This window comes from Gobio gobio (genome assembly GCF_949357685.1).
Source record: "Gobio gobio genome assembly, chromosome: 1".
Taxonomy (NCBI): domain Eukaryota; kingdom Metazoa; phylum Chordata; class Actinopteri; order Cypriniformes; family Gobionidae; genus Gobio; species Gobio gobio.
Window position 1 is genome coordinate 43,774,786 of NC_137097.1, and position 19,285 is coordinate 43,794,070.

The 19,285-nt window shown below is 37.8% G+C and overlaps 1 protein-coding gene across 1 annotated transcript in view; it reads right to left on the reverse strand.

Moving 5' to 3' along the window:
* Positions 1-279: 279 nt before the first annotated feature.
* The window catches only part of scn4ab (sodium channel, voltage-gated, type IV, alpha, b), a 29,820-nt gene continuing 10,814 nt past the window's right edge, over positions 280-19,285 (reverse strand). The window contains exons 6-25 of the mRNA XM_079826938.1: positions 18,532-18,623; positions 18,164-18,427; positions 17,920-17,983; positions 17,598-17,739; positions 16,906-17,103; positions 16,588-16,798; positions 16,243-16,481; positions 15,939-16,112; positions 15,003-15,359; positions 13,276-13,623; positions 11,042-11,159; positions 10,092-10,249; positions 9,833-10,006; positions 9,137-9,259; positions 7,074-7,358; positions 6,932-6,985; positions 6,636-6,777; positions 6,452-6,552; positions 6,036-6,306; positions 280-4,284 (exon numbers count right to left, since the gene is read on the reverse strand). Of these exons, the coding sequence (XP_079683064.1) occupies positions 3,047-4,284; positions 6,036-6,306; positions 6,452-6,552; positions 6,636-6,777; positions 6,932-6,985; positions 7,074-7,358; positions 9,137-9,259; positions 9,833-10,006; positions 10,092-10,249; positions 11,042-11,159; positions 13,276-13,623; positions 15,003-15,359; positions 15,939-16,112; positions 16,243-16,481; positions 16,588-16,798; positions 16,906-17,103; positions 17,598-17,739; positions 17,920-17,983; positions 18,164-18,427; positions 18,532-18,623 (4,753 nt within the window). The 3' untranslated portion in view covers positions 280-3,046. The remainder of the gene's footprint in view (positions 4,285-6,035; positions 6,307-6,451; positions 6,553-6,635; positions 6,778-6,931; positions 6,986-7,073; positions 7,359-9,136; positions 9,260-9,832; positions 10,007-10,091; positions 10,250-11,041; positions 11,160-13,275; positions 13,624-15,002; positions 15,360-15,938; positions 16,113-16,242; positions 16,482-16,587; positions 16,799-16,905; positions 17,104-17,597; positions 17,740-17,919; positions 17,984-18,163; positions 18,428-18,531; positions 18,624-19,285) is intronic.

Below are 19,285 nucleotides of genomic sequence, written 5' to 3' on the forward strand. Positions count from 1 at the left end.
TTGATAAACCATTGCTGTTTAAAGTCAGCTCAGTACTATAAATAAAAAGTATCTTGAACAAAGCGTGGCGCATGTTTGCCATATCAGATGGACAATTTGCAATAAAAAAAGTAAAACTTTTTTTTTTATATTCAGTTTTTGGTAATGTAATTCTTAACTTTACTGTCTCTTAACTGCATTTAATAAAACACTAATAAGATTAAAACAAATATCACTGAGACAAATGAAAACTTTTTGTCATTGCATATTGTTAGAACATAATAAAAACTCAAAGACTCAAAAAAAAACAAGAGTTTATTTCAGTCATGTAAACAGAGATAAAATATACAATAAAATGTACAAATATTTCAGTACTTTAAAAATGTTTCATTTTCCATAACATGCATTCAGCAAGTGACAGATTCTGTGAGGTGTCAATACATTCAGTAAACTGCGTGTTAGTACTTGTAAGTAGAACATTATCGACCATCTAAAAAAATATATATTCAACTAAATTTTCTTAATTGTGATTTAAACAATAAATCAACAAGGTTTTATCGATGCAAAACATTAAGAAGTGGGGACTGATTCATAGTCTATTATTATTCATTTGTCTTAGTTTAATTAATAAAATCAATGCTAAAAGTTTTTTTCTGAAAAGCATTCAGTTATTCCACTTATGTACATTCCTATTTTAATCACTGTCCCGTTATTGCTGCATGAACAAACTGAATTGTAGGTTGAATTTGACCTTAGTCCTCATCTCTGTTTATCATCCTCACTGTTGGTTTGCATTTCACAAATAAAAAAAAAGTGATAGAAATGCCATAAAGAAAGAGTTTGAAAGCAACCGAAGCTTCATGCTTATTTAAGTGCTTATTCTAACACTTTCAGCTTGGGGGCTTAATTTTATAGCTTCAATACCCAGTGCATGTTTAATTACATGAAATCTATCCTAAAAAGTACAAAATGTTTCACCAACTCAATTAAAAAAAAAAGATGTGAAACGACAAGCAAATGAAAAGACATTTAAACCTCTTTACCTGGCAGCCAATTTTTGCCAACTGTCATATTTTAAATGCTGTCAAATCAGTTATGTGAGAAAAAGATAGATTGTTAACTTTGCAATTAAACGTGAATCATCAAAATGACAACACATTTGAGCGAGTGACTTTAAATTCTGGATGAATATAGGTACAGTAAAGCATGATAGGGATGCTGACAGTCTGAGAAGGCACATTTGGTCAGTCTTGTTGAGTCTGACTCTCTGGAGGCATTATAGCAAACTGTGTCCATAGAACATCATATAGACAGACAGTCTCCACAGAATGCTAATAAAAAGTAGGATGCAATATGTTAAGCTGGCTAGTTTTTGTTTTCTTTCTGACCCTGATACATCCATTCATACATGTTGTTTTTCCAACATTCAATGCCCTGTTCAAAGCATAGTTTAACTTCAACAGAATATTCTCTGTAATATACTCTGTATTACACTGGACAACCTGACATTCAGGACACAGTTGCACATCTGGCTCAAAATAAAGTAAAAATGACCTACATACATAAGCCAAGGATTTCACAGACTCTATATACCTGCAATTAACAAGTTGCAAGTACACCCTCCACACAAAAAAGGCTCATTAGTCAAGTTAAACATTACAGAATCCATATTTCAGTATGTTCTGGTCTGAGTTAGCCTGGGTTCATTTAATATTACAGATATATTTTTGTAGTTGGGAAAACTAGAGATTCTACTTTTATATGATTTAAAGGGATAGTTCACCCAAAAACGTAAATTTGATGTTTTTCTGCTTACCCCCAAGGCATCCAAGATGTAGGTGTTTTCGTTTCTTCAGTAGAACCATATGAGGATTTTTAACTCCAACCGTTGCTGTGTATCAGTCATATAATGCATTTCAATGGGGTCTAATTCTATTAGAGTAAAAAAACATGGACAGACAACTTCAAATGAAACCCCGCGGCTCGTGACGACACATTGATGCCTAAAGACACAAAACGATCGGTTTCTTCGAGAAACCGAACGGTATTTATGCTATTATTTCAACTCATATCAGACGAATGTCATCAGCTCTTCAGACCGCCATCACTTCCTGTGAGTGAGGTCAAAACAGCAGCCAGGTCATAGATATATATACATAGAATCCTCATTCGAGCGATCCACGCAGGCACTAATGAGGCATCTATGTATATATCTATGACCCGGCTGCTGTTTTGGTGAAACCTGGGAGAAAACTCCAACAACGGTTGGAGTTAAAAATCTTCATTTGTGTTCTACTGAAGAAACGAAGACACCTACACCTTGGATGCCTTGGGGGTAAGCAGAAAAACATAAAATTTTCGTTTTTGGGTGAACTATCCCTTTAAGGTTTCAAATCCTACCCGAGTCAATAACCATATGTACTGCTGTTAGTAAAGTCGGTACAAAGACAAATGTACATAATATTACATGTCTTTACAGTGAACTACAGTGAATTAAGACTAATATACTTGATTCAAATTGCCTGTGTTCATTTTATTTAACTGTTAGTGCAAAATCAGAACAATGTATATTTTGAATGCTACCGTTAAAAGTCAGTAAAAAACTATATCTCAAATATGTGTTAATTGTTAAAGGCAATTTAAGTCATACTACAAAAATGATCTGTCATATTCTCTTAAAACAGGATTTACTTTAGGCCAAGTCTGTTCTGGCTATCATGGAAAGTCATGGGGTTTCCTTTCCTGTTATTCCTCTAAATTAGTTTTGAATGATTAGTAATCATTACCATTGACAATTTTTCTTGTTGTCACTTCACTTAATGTCTGCACTAAGAGCCCAATCATTTCCAGTGCCATTAGACAAACAGTTTATCGTCTACTCAAGGTCGGTACTGAGTGAGAGGAGCAATCGATAATATTGATTACAACTCTTAGCCATTCGCAAAGAATCTTCGCCATGAATTTTCTTACATACTGGCTGTTGTGTGTCGAAGTATAACTCAGTCCTGAAGGGTCTCAGTATTTTTGGGCTTTCCAAAGGTTGAGTGTACACCATGGCTTGAACATGCTACACAATGGACTCTCTCAATTCTTCTACAGTGGTTGAGGAGTCAGGAACGGAAAAAGGGGCGGAGTGCAAGACCACGTCGCTCTGAACCTTCACCGGGGGACGCTTAGCCTCGTGCTGTGTTTTCCCACATTGAGAGAAAGAGAAACCCACAGGTTGGCTGTCCTCAATGGCCTGATCTCCATAAAGATGCCCCATTTTCTTAGCGATCATCCCCAAGTTCTCCGGAGCCTCTTCGTCTTGTCTCTTTGAGTCTGTCTTCTCTCTGTACATAAACGAGGCGTGTTTGAGGCAGCGTTTGAGGATGTGCGTGCGGTAGGCTTTTTGAATGGTCGAAGCGGCCACTTCTTCTTGCTTACGTCTGAGAGTGCTGGTGATGGGCTCATACGAAACCTTCGAGGGGTTGTTCGCCATGAACTTCTCCTCCATAGTTGCTTTCATGGCATCCATCTGGCCTGAATCACCCAGCACCTCTGTAGTGAGGGCCAGGAGGATGTCCAGGCAGTGGATCTTATCACCAGGGACCATGGGAAGGTCCATTGTGATTAACTTCAATGTGTTCGGTTTCGGGATTCTCAGGGGGTCTTTCAGCGTGTCGCAGAACTCAGACAGTCTACTGTAATCGATGAACTGAGAAGCAGACGGGTCAAATTTCTCCCAGGTTTCATAGAACATCTCGAAGTCGTCCTCGCACAAGGGGTCGCCGCTTTCTTCCGTCGCTACATTGAAGTTTTCCAGGATAATGGCTATGTACATGTTGACCACGACGAGGAACGACATGACAATGTAGCTGCAGAAGAAGACAATGCCCACTGCGGGGTTCCCACAGTTTCCTCGGACAGACGTTCCCGGGTTCTCCACGTACGGGTCGCAATCTGGTGGATTGTTGAGAATAGGCGACAACAGTCCATCCCAGCCGGCGGACGTCGTGATCATGAACAAGCATATGATACTGTTCCCGAAGGTCTCGAAATTAAACATGTCATCGATGCCTGCTTCTTTTTTCACGTACCCAAAGTTGGACATGCCGAATATGGAGAAAATGAACATGATTAAGAATAAAAGGAGGCCAATGTTGAAGAGGGCAGGAAGTGACATCATCAGCGCAAACAATAACGTCCTGATTCCTTTCGCACCCCGGATGAGACGAAGGACGCGGCCAATTCTGGCCAGTCGGATGACGCGAAACAGCGTAGGTGACACAAAGTACTTCTCGATGAGGTCTGCCAGCAAAAGACCTGCGAAACGACAAAGAATTGGACGACAAGGAAATATTATGGTAAATTATAATCAATTAGATAATTATTTGATCTAATCTACAATGATCTAATCTAGTGCTAAGTAAAAGGTACTCCTTAATTTCATGTTGATTTTATATGATTTTCAAAAACATTCAATTGTAAACCAAGTCAAAAGTAATACCATATTTACCTACACTCTAAATATGCACTTGTGTGTAATATTTTGATAAAACTTTAAAAAGTAAAAAAAAAAAAAATTGTATATATATATATATATATATATATATATATATATATATATATATATACAGTGGCATGAAAAAGTATGTGAACCGCTTGCAGAATCTGTGAAAATGGGAATAATTTTAACTAAATAAGAGAGATCATACAAAATGCATGTTATTTTTTATTTAGTACTGTCCTGAATAAGATATTTTACATAAAAAATGTTTACATATAGTCCACAAGACAAAACATCCACGGCTGTTTTTTTGTTTTGTGATGGTTGTTCACGAGTCCCTTGTTTGTCCTGAGCAGTTAAACTGCCCAATGTTCTTCAGAAAAATCCACAGGTTCAAACATTCACTGATGCTCCAGAGGGAAACACAATTCATTAAGAGCCGGGGGCTGAAAACCTATATTGAATTTGAAAATCAAAGTAAATTGTACTTAATTTGTCTTCCGGGAAACATGCAAGTATCTTCTGTTGCTTCTGAAGGGCAGTACTAAATGAAAATTATATTTAAACAAAATAAGAAAATTTGGACATCTTCACCCTGTTCAAAAGTTTTCACCCCCAGGCTCTTAATGCATTGTGTTTCCTTCTGGAGCATCAGTGAATGTTTGAACCTTTTTTAGTAGTTGTGTTTGAGTCCCTCAATTGTCCTCAGTGTGAAAAGATGGATCTTAAAATCATACAGTCATTGCTGGAGAGGGTTCAAATATGAAAAAGAGGCTGGAAAACTGAAGAATGTGCAGGACCTGGAGGATTTTTCTGAAGAACATTGGGCAGTTTAACTGCTCAGGACAAACAAGGGACTTGTGAACAACCATCACAAAACAAAAAAACAGCCGTGGATCATCCAGGGAACGACACACAGCACTGAGAAGCAATGGTTCATAAACTTTTTATCAGGGTTATTTGAATATATTCAGCTATTTTTTTGTCTTGTGGACTATGTAAAAAATTTGTATGTAAAATATCTTATTCAGGACAGTACTAAATAAAAAATAATATGCATTTTGTATGATCCCACTTATTTAGTTAAAATTGTTCCCATTTTCACAGATTTTGCAAGCAGTTCACATACTTTTTCATGCTACTGTATATATAAGTTTACGTTACACCACAATATTTTACAATCTGAACTTACAGACTTACAGACCTCCACATAGTCATGTCTTCTCTATATCATTTACTGTTTTAACCCTTTTTAGTTTTTTCAAATTTTGAAAATTTAGTATTTTTCAAATATTAATAAGCAGTAAAGCAGTTTTGTTGAAACGTTCAAAGTGTAAGTTCTAATAATAATTATGCCAAATTGCCTACTAAAGTTTTAATTTTTTAATTTTTTAATTCCTTTTGTCTTCAATATGACATTACAAGTAATAAAAAAAAGCTCATCATAGAAAATCATAGAAGATGAATTCTGTTTGAATTTAAATGAAAGAATATTGCATCCTGTCATTGACCATTAACATTTTTCTACTTGATTTCTTAGTGATTACTGTTAATAAAGCAGCCTTACCCATGATTGAAAGAATGACCACCACAAAATCAAAAATGTTCCACCCAATGGAGAAGTAGTGATAGCGCAGGGCAATGATCTTGAGAATGCACTCCCCGGTGAAGAGCACGATGAAGATGAAGTTAATCAAGAACAGAATATTTTCCTTCTCCGAAGTCTGGTCATCTGTCTCCACCATCATGGTCACCATGTTCAGGCAGATCAGCACCATAATGAAGATGTCAAAGAATTGCTTGGTGACCAGGTCGAATACCAAGCCTTGGAAGCAGTTCTTCAAACATCAGATATAACCAGGCAGCATATATGGGAAAAGAGCATCCCAAGGAGGAGAAGATGCAGTTAGTACTTTAAAATAATAACGTATCAGATTCAAGTATCAAGGACTCATCTGAGGAAAAAGTTAAAATATATATTACCGTAGGCCTTGGAATTGGTTTCTGTGGCTTTTTGGAGCCAAGTTTCTTCATGGCATTGTAGTATTTTTTCTGCTCTTCTGTCATGAAGATGTCTGTTCCTCCTAAGTATAGGCACAGAGACAATTATTCCAGGGCATAAAGTGTTTTAGTGTCGCTACAGATGAAGAAGACCCACTGCGGACACTTATCTTTGCCTTTTGTTGGTTGAAATTGTCAATGATGACACCAATGAATAGATTGAGGGTGAAGAAAGAGCCAAAAATGATGAAGATCACAAAGTAAATGTACATGTAGAGGTTTGACTCATACTCCGGCTGCATTTCAACCTGCATAGAAAACAATGTTAAGGAATCACACACATATTGTAGGAAAACAATAACTTCATAAGACTCATTTGTGTCAACAATTTGAGATAGCACACTTGTACCAACTAGTCATGATTCTCTTATTGTCTTAGTTAAAGGTTAAAATCAACATTACGCCACGGGAATCCACAGCAGCATACATGATGTCCATCCATCCTTTAAATGTTGCCTGGAAACAAAGTGTATTTTTAAGTGTATTTGACATAGCAGGTCAGTGCACTTCTGTTTACGGTTTGACGACTAATATCAATGCTCACCACTTGCAGTAAGGAGAGGTAGCCCATGCCTACGTTATCAAAGGTGACCTTCATAATCTTCCATCGCACATCTGAATCTGAATTCTGAGCGAGCTCCAGGCATTCAGACTTATTGTTGACCTCAGTGGGGAGGAAATATGTCTCGGATGTTTGGTTGAAGCAGTAATAGAACTTTCCAGAAAAAAGGTTGACTCCCATGATGCTGAAGATGAGCCAAAAGATTAGGCACACCAGGAGAACGTTGAAGATAGAGGGGATGGCCCCAACCAGGGCATTCACCACCACCTATGCACATTGACAGCGTGAGAGCCTGAAACCCAACCTTAAACCCTTAACTTTCACTAGGATTGAATAGCCAACTTTATGTTTTTTTTAACATTGATAATCATCAGCATCAGTTTTGGGCACTTGTGATCCATATACAGCACTTGCTGTAGAATTTCAATCATTCTAAAACGCTTTACGTGAAAAGTGGCTTATTTGTTAAAGCAACATTAAAGGGGTCCTATTATACTTTTCACTTTTTCAACTTTAGTTAGTGTGTAATGTTGCTGTTTGAGCATTAAAAAGATCTGCACAGTTACAAAGCTCAAAGTCCACTCCAAAGGGAGATATTTTTTCTTTCCAATAACTATTGTCCAACGAACGACTCCATTGCGTTTTTTCCGGATCTTGTGAAGTCACAATGTTACTCATTTAAATAATCTCTGCCCACGGAATATGCACAAAAATGGGATGAGGCCTAGTTGAGCTGCATTAGAGAAGACAGTGTTTTTTCCACACCGTTTCCAAAACTCATTTGTTTGATCTTCCTAAGGCTGATAAACTTACAGTGGTTAAAATGTATTTTAAACTGTTTCTGAACATTTTAACCCCAACGTTTATCTGTGTGCTGCACATTTTACGGAGAACAGCTTCCAGAACCACAATGCCGGCTATGCAAAAAGCTTCTCCTGAAATGGAGCAGTTCCCACTTTGTCGGGACAATCTGTTGTTTGTGGATTACAACTGGTAAGTATGTCTTATTATTTCTAGTTGCGTTTTCCATTCACAGTTCCAATTATAAGTTTTATGTTGTTGCTATGATGTAAACAAAGGGCAGAGCTTTGCCTCCGCTCGCCTGCTAGCCAACATTAGTGTTGATATAGTGTTTACTGTAGCTTTTGTGAGACTGTTCACCGCCCCTTAGGAAAATAAACTATGGTTTTGTGATTGATTATTGTTTGTATTTCCATAGTTTTCCAACAAGTATCATGATTAAATGGTGTATAACTCTGTATCTAAAATAAATAAGAAAATGAACAAAAACATACCACTCTGAAACGACCTGTGAAATCTGTGCTTGTAAAGTCTGTGCATGAAATCCGTTCTGCACGATCCTCTTGGGGTTTTTTTCTACATTCTTAAGTCTAAATCATCCTTATTATTTTATATCTGAGTAGAGTTATATCACGTGCTAAGTGGTGCCAATCACAACACCACAACACAGTGGGCCAGCTAACCAATCATAGCACATTTCGTATTTCAAAAGGAGGGGCTTCATCGAAATGGCGCGTTCGTGCCAGACTGGGGACAGAGGTTTTTTGAACAATCATGCATGAAAGCATATTCTAGTATACCCCAAAAACAAAATCAAGACTTCGTAAAAGGGTATAATAGGACACCTTTAAAAGATCAAATTCAGAATACACCTTATTGATGATGCATATTACATACAGGCAATCATATGAGCCCCGAATATGTAAGCTATGAATAAGAGGAGAATAAACAAGAAGAAATAGGGAGCACTTTTTTTACGGTCCTTTTTCGCATGTACACTGGGTAATAACCCTGAACCTACCCCTAAACCTAACCCTATCCCATGTTGTTATTTGTTACCTTACATTACTCAGCAGTGTTTTGGGTAAGTACACTGTAAGAACATTGAAAGTGCACATACTGTAAAATAAAATGTAACTAAGAAATGTGAGGATAAGCAGAACTAATAATATTACTGATTGCTAATTAATGAATGATGTTAAGCTGAGGGTGCACAGCAGAAAACCTACTACACACACACTTACCCTCATTCCTTCAAACCTGGAGAGAGCTCGAAGAGGTCGTAGCGCTCTCAAAGTCCTGAGAGACTTAATGGCCCCCAGTTCAGAGTAGCCTAAGATATTTGCAGTCAAGCTGATCAGGGACACCTGCAGAAATAATAATTAAAATAAAGTATTACAAAGTGTATGTATAAAGTATATTACTGGTATATTAGTATTAGTATATTATATTCACATCAATAACACATCTTGAAGCCCCAATTCTCAAAATATTGAATTAACCCTAATGTTGTCTTTATTACTTACCAAAACTATGTTGAGAATTACCTGATCCATTTTCAGTAAATGCAGTAAATTAATCTGCTATGTCATGGTTATGACAGGTTAGGTTGTCTTGGTAATGTCAGGTTGTCATGATCTCAAATAATGTCATCTTTGCATTAAAAATGACATAATTGAGTAAATGACACTAAATGACAGTTGTCATAAACATGCATAAAAACTCCTTCATATTCATGACATGTGTCATGTCATGATAATGAAGGTGTCATGTCAGTCTTATGCACACCCCTTCAAGTAAAGTGTTACCCTGTAGGGTAACTGGACATTTATTCATTTATAATGGCTTTCAGGGTGAGTCAAATATGACTCAAGGATGTGAATTTTATTTGTAATTTGAATATGAAATTTTCTGTTGAAGTGGGATGAACTAATACTTACATCAACGATGAGAAAGTCCAGCCAACACCATGCGTTTGTGAAATAGACCTTGAAACCATAGGCTACCCATTTCAGAAGCATTTCAATGACAAACACATAGGTGAAGACCTGATCTGCATATTCAAGGATGATTTTAATCATTCTCCGTTGTTCAATGTATATGTCCTCAAATGCCTGGTAAAAAAAACATACATATGAAAACAATATTAATTCAGTGGGCTCTGGTTATACAAAAACAATGGTTTGTTGATTGACTGACCAAAGCTCCACTGCTGAGGAGAATCATGAAGATGATGAAGGTTTCAAAATAGCTGTGCTCCACAATAGCGAAGCAGGTTTTACGGAGGTTCCACCATGCCTTCCCTTTACCCTGGGTAACGTCGTCAAGGATCAAGAAAGGACATCGCCTGATGCAGTCTGGGAACGCAGACAAACAAAAATGTTGATGACAAGAATATAACTCAATACCAGTGCTGGGGAAAGTTACTTTCAAAAGTATGCATTACAATATTCCGTTACTTCATAAAAAAGTAACTAATTGCCTTACATAGTTACTGTTTATGGAATGGAATGTATTGCATTCCTTTTGCTTAGCTTTTTTTTCACCTTTTCACCAAAATATATATATGTTTTTGGCAAATGTAAAGGCCCTTTCACACCAAAAGTGAAATGAATAAGCCTCAGGCTGAAGGACATGCACATTCACTGTCAACCTGTCTTTTTTTGCTACTGTTCTTACTTCCGATTTCGCATGGGGACAGGACAGGTAAAAACAAAATAACCTGCGGTACTTATTTGAAGTGCAAGCAATATTGTGTTTAAAAGACATCTAATAGCCGTTCAAACACAGCCCTGACGTCTAGGCTAAAACAAGGCAAAATTTGGACTGTCAGTGAAAATTTTATAGACGTCTAACCATATCCCAAGAATAGACTAGTTCTAGAACATGAACATGTCAAAGTAATGAAATCAAACACCTTGTAATCACTACATGTAACCTAATTCAAGGTTATATTGGCTAGAAGTGGGTTATAGCCAGACTATATCGGGTCTATAGTTAACGGAGACGGTGAAATGATGGCTTTTACTTGCTGGGTTTACTCGTCGTTACTTGCAAAAAGTAATCTGATTACATAAATCGACATTACTTGTAATGCGTTACCCCCCAACACTGCTCAATACTATGCATAGTCATTGTTCATGTCTCACTCTCTGTGTAGCAGTCCTCAGGGATGGTGGAGTCCTCTTCTTCCACCTCTACTACATCTGATACCTCAGGAGCTTTGTCCACTGTGCTGCAGGTTGACGATTCATCTCCATCTTTCTTCTGTACAGATGAAAACACTGCAGGTGAATACTGTCTCTAGAATGAATATAACTTTTACAACTTTTACAAACAAATCAATATCCTCTGCTTATCTGGAAACCGGTGTCTTAAAGGGGTGGTAAACCACGATTTCACTATTCTAACTTTAGCTACTGTGTAATGTTGCGGTTTGAGCATAAACGACATCTGCAAAGTTACAACGTTCAAAGTTTAAAGCAAAGGGAGATATTTGCTTTTAAAGAAATCAATTTCTAAGGACTACAGCAAACGGCCGCTAGGGACTACTACACATTCCTCCAGGGTTGCTGACATCACCAGCCCCAATATTTACATAAACCCCTCCTCCGAGAATATGAAATAAGGGGGGCGAGGCCATTTTGTATCGCCGCGGGAATAGTTGCTGTGGTATAGTTAGTAGGCTGGAGTGTTGTTGCCGCAATGCCGACATTGTTTCTAATACTACCAAAGCACAGTCTACCGGTAAAGGTAAGGGGCGTGACATTTCCGACAAACGTGCACTAGGCGTTTAGCGAATCACAACACACTGGGCCAGCTAACCAATCTGAGCCCATTGCGTATTTTTGAGGGACTGGCTTCATAGAACCCGGAAACCATCAGACCGTTTTTACAAGGAGGGACAGAGCAGTGTAGAATAAAGGTCAAATATTTGAAAAATAATGCAATTTTTTATAAACGAAGCATGAACACATGTTACAGTGCACTCCACAAACACAATCAAGCCTTCGAAAGAATGTGTTTTACCACCCCTTTAAACAGCTCGAGGGAGGTTCAAACTTGCCTCCAAGTGCCCAAATCGAGTAAAAATTGGATTCGACGAGTAAAGCTGCACTCACATTAGACTTTGACCATGCAAACTCTCTACGGATTGTTGTAATATGACGTCATTTGGCAGATGCTTTTATTCAAAGCGACTTACATTGAATTTGTAGGTATACAATTGATCAGTAAATGCATTCTCTGGGATTTAAACCCATGACATTGGCATTGTTAGCGACATGCTATACTGTTTGACCTACAGGAATCCTGCAGATTTGAAGTTTGCGTTCTTTTAATTCAGCTAAGAGGTCACACTGTGCCATACTGTTCATCTGTTGCTCAAACATCTTCCTGTGATCTGAGTTCACCACACTTTTTGTGGAATTTGTTTGCGTTTCATGTCTCCTGCATTTGCATGCGCATGAGTGGAAGTCTGGCTGAATTGTGCGAAAGAGACTCAAAGAGCAAATCAAAGACATTTCAACTTTCAACTAAAGCAAACATGTCATTATTTGATATCTTATCCAGTTTGACACAAAACCACAAGTTATAGGAACATAATAAAAAAAACAATGCAAAAACATTCAACCCAGCAAGGGACAATCTGGCAGATGTGTTATTAAATAATTCATGTGACTAAAAGTTCCAAGATAGGCTTTATTAAGAAAAAAAACTAACATTAGATCATGTTTTCAGTTACCTTACAGCTATGATTTGACTACGGATCTTATTCGATTGTTCACACGAGACTTAAATACAACTTTGCGTTCGAGTTCCCTGTCTGTGATTCATAGCTGGATGTGAAATGCAGGGCCGTGCGACACAGAGGGCATGACATATGAACCGTGTTACCTGATCCAGTGGCATGCCAACAAGCAGTTGCCTAATGAATTAGGGTCAGCGTGCTTAAATTAAACAAATATGAAATAAAATGTATGACTTGAATTTGTAAGACATACATTTTACAGCGCATTGGGATGTAGTGCAGATAGGGATCATTTTAGAAGTTTGTTAGGCATGGATGTGCTTTATGCCGGTTCTTCTTCAGGACGTTGTTCAGCGAGGTAACTAATCATGCTGTGCTGGTGCTCTTTCCCACGCCCCGTCACAGAGTCACATGGTCCCTGCAATTCCTTAGACATACTCTCTAAACAAGATGACCCATGGGGCTCCAGATGGACTTTGCAGGTGTCAGTATTTGGGACACATGTGTTGGTGTCAAAAGGTGTTGATGGACGGATGTCAATGACACTCTGGCGACTGGTTTTGCCTTTGACTGAACTTTCACATCAGATTTTAAGAACACAACTATCAGAATTTTTCACTGAACAAAACTCACTTTAGGATTTTTATCGACGCCTTCTTTGTCTTCATCCTCAGAAGAGCTGTTGCCATCATCATAATCCGATTCACCATTGGCTATAGGCACTTTGATAACTGACATACTGGAATTCATGGTGGCCATTTTAGAATCTCCCTCTTCGTCTGCGTTCGCACCCTCTTCATTTGGCTTCAGGCCCAGACACTGTCTTGCATGTTCGATAATGAAGGCCTTTGCCCAGTCAATGCCTCTCGTAATTCTAGAAACAGCAATCTGCAGATTATTCATCTCCCCATCATCATCAGACGCTGCCAGGTTGTCCCCGCTGAAGGAGCTGAGCAGCAAAGCCAGGAAGAGATTCAACACCTTCAAGGAGAGAATGAGAAACTGTAATGATGCTAAAATATGGAATACAATGACATAATTGTGCAGCAGGATTGGGATATGTGGCCTATGAGGCGATTCAAGAATGCAATAGTATGAAAATATTTCACTTCTTGGATATCTCAAATAGGTGACTGAAAAATGTATAATACATTGCAATAGAAAGCATTATTTTATGCATCATTTTAAAGTTATTTTAAATATAAGGGCTATCTTTAAGTAATCTCAGCTGCCTTTTGAAGCCAAAAACAACACTAACTAGACCAGGTCCATCTTTTTGTGTGTGTGTCTTCTGTCACCTCATATCTCTTATTAGAATCTACTGCATGAAATGTGAAAGATTTTCCAAATAGGTATAGTTTTTTTTTATACAATGCAGGCTTCTTGGGATTCACAACTCAACTTTTATTTATAAAGCACTTTCAAAACCATTGAAATCAAATTTTCCTTGAGTTTTTGACATAAGAGGTCATCATACTATCCTGTATAGAATACCCTGTAGGTTTCAGAACTGAAAACATAGTCCAAAAATAGCTTTTATTGTTACCAAGCCCAGAGAACGATTCATTGCGGAATGTGCCTATGGGTGAAAGACTGCCTCTGCAGAAGTAAATCAATGCTCACAACTTTGGCCCCACCCACTTGTGTGTTAGTGAGATGACGAGGAGAGAAGAGCGATACAGGATGGACTACAAATAACATTACCTTCCAAAAGGTGCTAATGCTAGGAATATGGTTATTTGATTTATTTTCAACAATGTGAATGCATCAGTCAATCAAACAGCGAGTTTATCAGTGACTGAGTTATTTACATTGTGTTTGCTCTGTTAGTTATGATGAAACCTTTTGTTAGTGTGCAGAAATCGAGTTGCAATGAAGAGACCACTGCATTCTTGTGCTCAACATGTGTGTGATAGTTGGGGGGTTCCTCATAGTTTCAGATTTTAACAGAGTATGTTCTGTCCTGCAGATAAGAAGAAAACCACTTCAGGGCTACACCATTGATGCATTCTATTAAAATTACATGATTTGAAGTATCAAAGGCTGCACTCAAATCAGTTTTAAATGCAACAAAACGAAAAGCCATTGCAAGTTGTCCCTCTGGGTTTTGCACCCAACTTTTGTTACCTCATTAGATAAGCCCTTTGGTCTATGAATAATCATAACGGAAATCCCACTGGTGGCCATTTGACACTTGTATAAATGTGGAGTAAATAAAATTAACCTCAAGTTCAAACTGCATGGTCTTTATCAATATCTCTCTCTCTCTCTCTCTCTCTCTCTCTCTCTCTCTCTCTCTCTCTCTCTCTCTCTCTCTCTATCTATCTACTATCGATCAAAGATAGAGTTAATCTACTCACCACTAGGTTTCCTATAACCATGACCATCATGAAGACGACGATGCACATGCCTTGACCAGCCACCTCCATGCAGTCCCACATTGTTTCAATCCATTCCCCACATAGAATACGAAAGATGATCAGGAATGAGTGAAAGAAATCTGTCATGTGCCAGCGAGGGAGCTCACAATCCGCTGAGATCTTACACACACAATCCTTGTAGCTCTTTCCGAAAAGCTGCATCCCCACCACAGCAAAGATGAAGACAATAATGGCCAGGACAAGTGTCAGGTTTCCAAGAGCACCCACAGAATTACCGATGATCTTTATCAGCATGTTTAGGGTTGGCCAAGACTTTGCCAGCTTGAACACACGCATCTGCAACCAACAGGGTCATGATTTGAAAAGAGAGTTTAGTCCTGAAATTCTGAACATTGCAACTTCAGTAAAAACAACAAATCTGCCAGCAAATCAGCATATTATAATGACTTCTGAAGGATCATTGGATGACACTGAAGACTGGAGAAATGATGCTGAAAATGTAGCTTTGCATGATATCAATAAATTACATTTTAAATTAAAATCAAAATAGCAGTAATGCAATAATAATTCACAATATTGCTGTACTACAATACTACAATAATACCATATTACAAAATTATCACTTTTAAAAAAAAAAACCTGTATTACTTTATTTCTTAGAATGAACACAAAATGAGTTATTTAAAGCAGTGTATAAGCTGCTCTTTTCCATTCAATGAAAGTGAATGGTGATTCAGTTAATGCGTCACATGGACTAATTTATTTTGCTTTTATGGTGCCCCCCCCCCCCATATACTTCCAGTTGCTCTGAACAAAGTCTTGTATCAACATGAGGGTGAGTAAATGATGACAGAATTGTAACTTTTATGTTAACTACCCTTTTGATAGCTGGCCATTCAATCAAGTTTCACCTACCAGACGGAAGGACCTTAGCACAGACAAGCCTTCAACATCGGCTAAGCCCAACTCCACCAGGCTAATGGTCACAATTATGCTGTCAAAAATGTTCCAGCCAACCTGAAAGTAATAATATGGGTCCAGTGCAATAAGTTTTAGCACCATCTCTGCTGTGAAGATACCAGTGAAAACCTGCATGGGAAAGAACACAACATGACACAAGGAAGCCATCAGCTTTGGGATGCTGGCAAAACATATTCTCCAAAAATATACAGTATAAGTTTTCAATATACATTTAACATTGATATGTAGATGTACTTACCAAGTTTCCCACTGACAATATCTCTTCAAATTCGGGAGTCATGGGATAGTGCTCCATAGCCATGAACATTGTGTTGAGCACAATGCAGATGGTGATGCCCAGATCCACAAAAGGGTCCATTACAATTAGGCAGACAAACTTCTTAAATTTCACCCATGGCACACAGCAATTCCATTTTAGGAATATGTCAGCAAACTTGTACCAGCAGGGAGGACATGGCCTTTGATTATCCTCCAGCTCTGTTAATTAAAGTATATATACGTATATATATATATATATGATTTGTATATGATGATATATGATTTGTTTTCTTTAGTTGTTCTGGAACTCACCATTTACACTTACCATCTAATGTGTTGTCTTTAGCGTTCACTGCACTCGCTTTTCTCATCTGTGAGTCAGGGGCTTCTAAGTAATTCATGCTGCCTTTGGATCCATTCGATTTCGAAAGGGGTTTCAGTGTGATCCCATCATAATCGCTCTGCATTTCTTCATCAACACCTTTCTTTTTGCTGGATAGTGATGTCTTGCTGCCATTTACCAGCATGTTCTTCTGCTGTTTGTCAAATAAAAACATCAGATAAAATCAGAACTCACTTTTTTTTTTTTTTAAACAAATGATCCAATGCTCAGGCTAAGCTGCTCTGTTATCGCATGACAAACCTCAGCTTGTTTCTTGAGCTGTTCCAGGATGTTTGCATACTCTTCCTCCTTTTCTTTAGCTTCTGCAATGGTGGCTTCATTCTGTTCAGCATACGCCATGGCCACCACAGCCAGAATCAGATTGATGAGGTAAAACGAACCCAAGAAGATGATGATAACAAAGAAGATCATGTACGTCTTCCCTGCTGCACGGAGCGTCTGAAACATTTAAGACACTTGTCAGTGCTTTTTTGTGCACATATGGCTTTTTATGCTTCATTTATACTCTTGGTCACAAGCATAAAAAACTAAATGGTTGATTCTATGAAACACTGACATGCATTTAAAGTTTTGGGGTTGGTAATCATTGTTTACATTTTTGAAAAAAAGTGTCTTATTTTAACCAAAGCTTAATATTTTTGTGGAAACCATGACATATTTTTGACAAAGATTTTTTTCTAAGTTCAAAAGAACAACATTTATTTTAAACATGTGTTTAATATAGCCGTGTTGAATATAAAGTAATTAACAGTACTGCACCTAAAACAAGCATTCACTTCACATTAATTTGTCATTAATTAATTGCAATTGTACAATTTTAGGCTTTTGTAATGGATTGATTTTGCTAACCCTATTAACTATTTATTGGCATAGTATTATCACATGCAAGAAGGTGAGGAACAATGTGACTTTAACAGGATGCATATACCCACCAACTGGAACAAGTTCTCCCAGAAGTCTTGAGTCATTAGCCGGAAAAGGGCTAAGAAAGCCCATGCAAAGGTGTCATAACTAGTGTATCCATAATTTGGGTTTTGGCCAGCTTTCAGGCATATGTACCCCTCGGGGCACTTCCTGTGAACAGCAACAGTAAACAGGTCCTTTAATATAAATATATATTAAGTCTGCTCTGAATAAAGTTTGAATCCAATTATTTGACATTTCTCCCTGTTGGTAATGCACAACACCATTTAAAAGTTCAAAGTTGATTCTTAAAATAATTAAGAAGGCAAATATAATATTTGAAAAATATACCCTGCATCAGAGCTGTTCCCACAGATTAATGGATCCAATTGGTCAGGTAAATAGTAGTAGTTTTCTATGGAAAGGGAATGGAGATCTGTTTACTTAAAAGTGACTGAAACTGCAGTACATGACAAGTTCTAATTCATTTTGAGCAACATCTGTTTCCAAACCCATTAGTAATAATTCCTACGGTGTGCAACAATTGCAGGCTACATTTGTGATTTATTACATCAGTAATGTGTTGCGAAGTCACCTTGACTTTCAATATATTCCTTGTAGTTGAAAGTGCTGTTCCACTGTACTTCAGTGCCATTGACTTCTGTGTGATTGAAAAGCATGGTAAGGTTGCTGTCACTCCAGTCAAGTGGAGGCCATTTGACACATTTTTGCCGCAAATTTCCCATGAACAGTTGCAGGCCAATGAGAGCAAACACGCTGAGACAGAAGACGGTGAGGATCATGACATCCGCCAGTTTCTTCACCGACTGAATCAGGGCGCCAACAATGGTTTTTAGACCTGGAATTCACAGTTAAACAAAATCTCGGCTGATGCATTCCCAAACTGTACACAACAATTTAATTTCAAGTGAGTTGCCATGTTAAATTACATGCTGTATTTACCTGGAATTACAGTAATTGTTTTCAGGGCACGGAGAACACGGAAAGTCCTCAGAGCAGATACATTCCCCAAGTCCACAAACTCTGTGAGGTACCTGTGGATGAAGTGAAAAGACACTTGCAACGCCTATTATTTAAAAACCTCACAACTATACCATTGGCACTATATGCATAAACTAAACTTTTAAAATTAAAATATCCAAAAACCACTAGAACAATGTTATATATTTTGTTGACTTGCGTACTTACATTATCCCAAATGTTTCCACATATGTTACAAGAAATCTAGATAAATAAACAATTTTAACCAGGACACAAACCATGTCCGTGCGTCGCCCCAAATTAGCCATGATTTCCGACTTTTGTTGTTGTTGTAGAAACCATGGAAACGCCAAAGACGCTTTAATAAATTATGGGTTTTATTAGAGAAGTGAGCAACTGTTTGGATACATTTATAGACAGAAAACTGTCTATATAGCTGAACACTCTATAGCTGTTCTACAAGTACAGTGTGCTACAAGCGGCCTTGTTCCGCTCAAACGGCTTTCAGCCTCACCCTGTTTCATACTACAATAATGTTAATAAATCTTTAATACATTAGCTCATCCATGAACATGATTTCTGCCAGAGTCCCGTCGGATTCTTTTCCACTGGCTGTAGAGGTGAAGACAACAACTCCCATGATTCCGCCAAATCAAGGCATCATCAAGCTACACCTTTGTTTTGAATAACGACCTCTAGCGACGAAAATTACATA